At 33.0% G+C, this 7,569-nt stretch overlaps 1 protein-coding gene across 2 annotated transcripts; it reads right to left on the bottom strand.

Annotated features, from left to right (window-relative positions):
• Positions 1-505: 505 nt before the first annotated feature.
• Positions 506-3,593, bottom strand: LOC107860749 (BRO1 domain-containing protein BROX homolog). 2 transcript variants are annotated; one of them, XM_016706221.2, is made up of 11 exons: positions 3,054-3,593; positions 2,895-2,969; positions 2,752-2,810; positions 2,530-2,665; positions 2,361-2,457; positions 2,193-2,259; positions 1,774-1,872; positions 1,413-1,502; positions 1,160-1,314; positions 968-1,069; positions 506-870 (listed from the first exon to the last, which is right to left on the bottom strand). In XM_016706221.2, the coding sequence occupies exons 1-11, from the start codon at positions 3,295-3,297 to the stop codon at positions 702-704; spliced, it is 1,293 nt and encodes a 430-aa protein (XP_016561707.1). In that variant the 5' UTR covers positions 3,298-3,593; the 3' UTR covers positions 506-701. The 2 variants fall into 2 exon arrangements, with proteins under 2 accessions (XP_016561707.1, XP_016561708.1); XM_016706222.2 differs by having other exon boundaries at positions 2,530-2,662; positions 3,054-3,591.
• Between the last annotated feature and the right edge of the window lie 3,976 nt (positions 3,594-7,569).

Raw genomic sequence — 7,569 nt, 5'->3', positions numbered from 1 at the left:
GGACCATAGTACACCATCTGGGTTTGGCAACACATTCCTTCTCAGAGCATGACCACATCTACGCGACTTGTGGTTGAATAATAAGTACTTCTTCATCCTTAATTGAGTCTCCCGGTATACAAAATTGCCTCCACTAGAGCGCTTTACCCCACCCCGTCCCCCTCCCCCGATATTTCCATTTATTTTTTCTGGTAATTTTTTTAGAAAAAATCATCTTACCATGTTACAATAATTTATTATCTCAATATACAAGTTTTATTTACATTTTTGCATAGTTCATTATCAAATATAAATAATCACAATATTATTTTCTTTCAAAAGATTACTTTATTTTATCGAAATCAATTTTTTTATAATATTTATTCTATCTGTCTCAAAATAAGTGTCACCTTAGAAAAATTCCGTTATCCCAAATTAAGTGTAACTTTGGGAATATAATTCAGGACAAATTAAAACTGATGGTAAAAATAAGTGGATTGATAAACAAAGTAACAAAACGCGCCAATTTTGAGAAGGAAATAGAAACCGAAATTAATGCATCTTAACGATTGAGTGCATAATACATGAGAAGTTATCATCTAAGTGTTGATTCTACTTGCAAGTTATTTGAACCTTGCAGCTATGCTCAACACTTACTGTAGTTAAAAAACATGTACAAATATTTCAAGACAAGACAACATTAATGTCGAATGCCAAATGTGTTATTCAGTTGCCACCCCATCTTCACAATCTTTGAGATGTTCTTTGAGGCTTTGTCCGGGTATATCCCACTTTTCACTATCCCATGTTGAATCTGCTTCTGGCAATGTATAGTCGTCAGGTTTGAGCGATAATTGGAATTCTGGAAGATCGGGCAGTACTTGAAGATCTCTGCTTGCAAAGTCAGCACATTATTATGTAAGTGTGAAAAGATTGAACGAGTATAATTAGTACAAACTTGCTCTATTGTGTAAGATGTAAGCCTCACTTTTCTTGGTCCAAAAGGTAGCCATACATTTGAGACTTCTTGGCAGCAGTTTCCGGGACTTTTTTGTTTAAATGCTTCATAACACCCCATGCTGGAGGAGTTCTGCGAATACACAAGTAAAGACAACATGGGAAGTTAGTACTTCTATAACTTTGAAATGTAATTGTAAAGAGCAAAGACGTAATTAAGAACCTGGTGACAGGTTCAGCCAGGCAGAAACTTAAGGAGGCCTTTTTGCTCTCTGCAAGTAGTTTGTCTGCTGCGAGGAAACAGCATACTGCACTAACGTGGCAGGAAGGTTCTGTGCCCTTGTCAACGATTATACCGTGGTAGTAGTAAGCTGCAGCCTGACTATGCCGTTAACATTTATATGTATTGGCAATAAGAGTGAAAGAAGATGGAAAAAGCTTTACAAGAAATCAACAATTTTGGTAGGAAAAAAAACCTTTGCTTCGAGATACTTCCATTTGATGAACAATAGATGCTTTTTCGCTGTTCCATGGAAATTATTATCTCCAGACAAGCAGTAAAGTGCCTGAAATAGAAAACAAAGAAAAAAGGAAAGAAAAAGGTTAGCTATACAGTAAATTATACTAGGCAAAAAGCAAACTAAAGTTGACTAGTCCTTAATGAATAAGTTGTGGAAGCAGCCCCTAATGCTCGTTTGGATGCTGCCTTTTCCTAGACCTTGCTAATGTGGGATGCTTTTTGCACCGAGCTGCCCTCTTTGTCAAGTTGATTTGGAGTAATAGCGGGAAGAATTTCAAGAAAATTAAATAAATCAGCATTCATAAGTTTTCAAATACCTGTCCGTAGTAGCTTACTGCTTCACATGCCAGCCTCCTCTTCACTGATAAAGTTGCATTCTGACTTTCGAGAGCCAAACCTAATTGAATTTCAGTTCCCTGATATAGATATCACTCAGGCAGTGTCAGGAATCAGTCAATGAATTTCAATAGTTTCTTTCTTTCACCAGTCACTTGCATCATATCTATAGTCTACTGGCCTAAAAAGGTACAGCCTATGATGAACGAGCTCATTTTTATCATTTTACTTGCATCCATCTGTCCATGCTAACTGAATGAAATCCTACCAGAACTAGCTGTTAAGAAACTTGAATCTCATCATGACCTGAATTAACTAACAATCATGTACGACTTGATTTGAATTCATCTATCCCACTTAATCATCTAACAAGTTAATCGTCAAGTAACATAACATATACCTGGGCCAATGCTTGGTTTGAGGTGGCTTCAAGAATACCCTGATGCAGATCCTTTGGCAACTGGTTCCTGGTCAAGTTAGGATAAAATACCTAATAAAAATGACAAAGAACAGATATATCTTTCTGTAGAATTTACCGAAAAATAAGGGTGAACATGTATTTACATACTTGACATCAGGTGGCAGGTGGACAAGAACATCTTGGACACAGAAATCCAAATAACCTGCTGCTTTCAGCAGCAAATCAACAGCATCCCTCATGCAATCTGAAAAGGAAACACTGCTTGATCATTGCTGATCACACTTTGAGTTTTAAAGAAAATTAATAACCACAATACCTCCGGATACAACCCGTTCAGTCATATCACTCTCTTTTGGTATCACCTTCGTATTTGCCTCTACTAATGTTAACATTGCCATCATGTGAAGGACTGACAGTAATTCAAACCAGGAGTTTGCTACAGAGATTTCCTGCTAATTATAAAAGAAGCAAGGGATCATAAAGCATGTCAACAAGTGACAACCACTCTGCAGATACTGAATTGATAAAGAATTTGAACCTCCTGTCCATCTTCCAAGTTTCTCCACTTAAATCCAATCAATTCTTGAAGCCCAAATTCTGTAAAATGACATGTTCGATCAATTACCACTAAAATTGTACTTTCGAAAGTATTAAGTGCACATATCTGAAAAAGATGCAGACCTTTTCTAGTGAGGCCAACAAGAAGAGGCAAGTACTCCTCGAGCGCTTTTTGTAATTCATCAATAGCAGAAACATCTAGAGAACATAATGAAAGTAATCAAAAGATCAACACGGCACAAGTGATACATGTTCAAGTTTACATTTTTCGTCCATATATACCTGTATCTTGCGCGATCAGCAGAATCTGGTTCCTCATAGAAGTTAGTCTATCAGCAAGATCCTTGGGAATCACCCCCTTGAGTGTCCTCTGGAGATCACATTGAGCTGGAACACTCATTGACGGGACTAGTATGCTGACTTCAGGGATGATGCTCTTCTTCTTCTTCTTCTTCTTTCCAGCCGCGTAGACAGAAACGGCGCACCCCATTGCTCTTGTCAAGGGGCTGATGTCAACTAGTAACATCCTACATAGGCATTGACTATTGCAAGATTCTGGCAATAACAGGTCGAAACTATTGAAATCCGTATGCACATTTATTGACTAGTTATGTTGACAAGAATGGGAAAGAAGCAAGTTAGGAGCATGTACTATAATAAATGTTTGGAAGTTACTGCAAATGCCAGGCTGCTAGTGTGGGCTGATATCAGTATCAATATCACCTATTTAAGTGACTATTGCAGCAAGGGCTATCAACTGTCAAGTGAAGCTTCCAGGATGGTTTGATTATATGGACATACATTTATATATAACTAATTAAAAGGAAAAAGACAAAGTTGCTACTTGCTAGTGGATCTACAATTATGTAAAAGATTAGAAATCTGAGATTTGGAAGCAAATAATGAGGATTACGAGAAATAAGTCACATGCGAATGCGTAAGGAAGATTTACAACTAATGCATTATTTTATTTTCGATATTACAATCTAGTAGACTTGTACTATTATATTACTAGTAATTTGTGAACTTTCTTATAACAGCGGTTATTAAGGAAAAAGGAAGACACACACTATTTGTTTTTTTATACAAAGAGTGTAACATGTGCAAAGCTGTTTGACTTAGTAGGAGTAAATTATTTAGTACACTCTTCCAATCAGATATGTTCCTTTTGGAGTTGTGTTTGTTTTGATTTGTATGCAAATTGCACTTGGCCTAAAAGTCCACAATTGTGGAGAATCTATAATATAATAAGTAAGATAGAAACCTGAGTTGTTAAAGTCCTGATGATAGGGGTAGATGCATAGTTACTCATAAGAGTTCTGTCGAATGAAGTAGTTTTGATAAAGATTATGTATATATGTCAAATTATGAATATATTATATGCATGATCTAGTCTCTGTTTTAGCATTATTACAATGTATTCAATTCCATATGCCAATTTGCAATAGTTAAATTGTACGATACATCATGCAAGAACATAGATTGACTCATTTGCCGTGTATAGAAGTCTATGCATCTCAATTCCCCATCAATATTATTTAATCTGTCGGCACTACAACATTTAATTTATCCTACTACTTGTAAAAATCCTATTGATTGCCAAACAAGATGTGCTATTGGAAAGCTGCGTGAATATTGCAAATCTACATTGGACAACTGGATCCATACAAATTAAATTGTCATCACTTGATTAGGTGTGACAAGAGGGAGTTGCTCGGATGATAAGCATTCCTCAGTTATAGAATAAGGACTCATTTATCGATCCAATTATCCTTCTAAATTCATTTTAGTAGAAATGAGCTGTCAAAATAAATCAATAAATTAGTCATAAGTCATAACTACTTGTCACACTCAACCGTTTTTTCCCAGCTCCAGCCATATAATTGGGGCACGCGAAAAATGATTAGTACGGAAAAAAAAAAGGAAAAGATATTGAATATTTACAAAGATTTATTTCAATATTTTATAAATTAAACTGGATAATAAGATATTTCAAATAGACCAAGCAATTTTGGATGAATTATTTCGAGTTGCATTTACTTTGACCTTCATATGCATATATCACACCTAACTCAAACAAATTTACGTAATCAAGCAGCTAAATTAATTATTGAAACTAGCATACGTGGATGTTAAGTCTCCAAAATTAGTTGGGAAATTATTTGTTTGTCACCTAATTTGAGCTAGAACAACACTAACTAATTTACAGGGTTAATTAAGTTCAATATCCCTTTCTTATCGCTGACACCACGATTTCACTCCTATACTTGATTTTCGTTTGAACATGCGATATGAAATTATTTCTTATGAAGTTGAAGGTATATATTTCCCTGATGGCATTTCGGAGGGGTCATTTGCATTTTTGTCCAGTTCTGCTTGAAGATTAGTGGCTACGCTTGGAAAGAATTTTAGAAATGGCTGTATCTTAAATGACGCTACTTTTTTAGGTTGCTGGCCTATTAAGGTACACATACAGCTCGAGATCAGGGATGACCCATTTGGATATGTGGCCCAGCCCAACCAAATAAACAAAGTGGAGTCCCTAACACGAAAGCAGTTAGTCCAATGCAAGTCATCTTGCATAATGATCCATTTGTTTTATTTCTTTCTTGAAGAATTAACCGAAATAGTTGTTCACTCAATTATTTAAATTAAAAATAATCCACAGATGTATTTTATATGTCTAATTCATACATGTGTAATCATGTATAATCAACTTGTGACTGAAAAATATATTTGGAGTCAACCCTTGGACCCTACCGCAATCTTTGAAATTCGAAGATAATGAACCTCTTATTCTTCTTCACTCATATATCAAATTTAGTTTGTTGTTTGCACGGCATAAGTCTGAACATGTGACCTAAAGCCACAAGTTTCTCAATCTTAATTTATCACTTGAACTAAGCCTATAATGATCCATTATATATGTTGTCACCGACATATTTGTCAATATCGAATGCAATTTGTGAAAAGGACAAGTAAATGTAACATGTTACTCCATGAAGCATTAACATTCTCACGAGCTTTAGTTAACTAACAACTAATATAGTATCTGCCAAAAATACAAATAAGAAAAGTGGTGTTTCAACTTGTATGTCACATGATGAGTTAAAGACAAAAGAACATAATTAAATGAGATCTGTTTGTAATGTTACTGTATGTTTAAGATTTTATTATTGTTTTAGCAATAACAACTCGACTAATTGCACCTTTTTGGAAAAATAGAGCACGTGAAATTCGATTAGAAAAAAAAAATGGAAACTTAGGGCTTCAGGCTCCTTACTTATATATAGGGTCTAGGGAGATAGAACAAAATCCAACCGCAAATCGAATTAAATCACAAATTGAGTTAAACCAAAAAAGAAGAAAAAATTGATTGGTGATTTAGTTTGACTTGGTTTGTGTTGAGTTTTTGCCTGATTATTTTTACCAAAATTAAGTTTTATTTTTTTTTGAAAGGAAAATAAGAGTAACCATATTTACTTTTATTTTTTCTGAAAAGAAAATATAAAACTTTTTCATATTTGGCTAACCTCTTTCTTGGAGAAAAGGTTTTGGAACCTTATAAATAGAAGACCCTTTTCTCATATCATAACATAATAGCAACCATAATGTAGTCTTTTAAGAGTCTTTATTTAGGAGTAGATTTCTCCCAATAGGTTTAATGTGTTTTGATATTAAGCTTTATAATATGTAGGCCGATTGGCCAAAACATATAATAATTTAATGCTTTTAGTATTATTTTTCGTTGTCATCTTATTTATCGTTTCATAATTTGCAACTAATAGCTTCCGCATGACACCCTCTCGATTTTCGAACCCAACAGTTTGGTGTTGAAAAAAAAGCCGACTATAATTAATTTGATTTGATTTTAACTAAAAAAAAGTTAAATCGAACCAAACCAACTCAATATTATGTTTATTCCATTTTTAAAAATATATAATACATAAAAATATTTATTGTGATGTAATTTATAAATCTTTCTTAAATTTTTTCGTTATTTTTATCTTTCAACATATTAAATCAAGTTTAGATTTAGAATTTTAAATGACCCAATAAGTTTTATACATATACATATTAGTAACTCTAATAAAACCAAATCAATACTAATTTTAACAAAAAAATTCTATTAAACATTAGGAATAATACTAATAATATATATCTATTTTTAGCTTTGCATACATACATAATTTAAATTTATTTTCTATTTAATATTTAGTCATGTAATTAGTACTTAGTAGACTTATTTTAGCTTGATTTAATATTTTAAAATTATCATTATTTTTATTATAATATATTAATATGAAATATTTGTCTTATATGACTCTATTATTATTGTTGTGAATAGTTTATTGCCATCATTCATTTCATATTTTGTTTCATTTTTTTTAAGAAACACCTAAAGATAATTGTATCTTACAAGGACTAAGACATATTTGAAGCACAAGTTAATTATACATTTGTATAAAGATTTCACTGGAAAAAAACTCAAAAAAAATCGAAATTGAAAAGCTCAAATTTTATTGATTTGATTTATATTTTTAAAAATAGAACGGAAATGGTTGATTTGGAATAAAAAAATTTGAACCAACCCGACTATGTACACACCTACTTATATGTATGGCTTCACATTGAGATTTTTATTTTATTATTAATAAAAGGCTGTAAAACGTTATTCGCTAGACTCTATCTATTAGTATATATATATTTCTTGGAAAACAAATAAAGAGCTTCATTGCAAAAAAAGACAGAGGAACAAAGATCATGTTGTTACCCTAACGAAAGGGGGAAAAAAAAA

This window comes from Capsicum annuum, chromosome 2 (genome assembly GCF_002878395.1).
Source record: "Capsicum annuum cultivar UCD-10X-F1 chromosome 2, UCD10Xv1.1, whole genome shotgun sequence".
Classification (NCBI taxonomy): Eukaryota; Viridiplantae; Streptophyta; class Magnoliopsida; order Solanales; family Solanaceae; genus Capsicum; species Capsicum annuum.
This window is presented reverse-complemented; position numbering and strand designations above follow the sequence as displayed.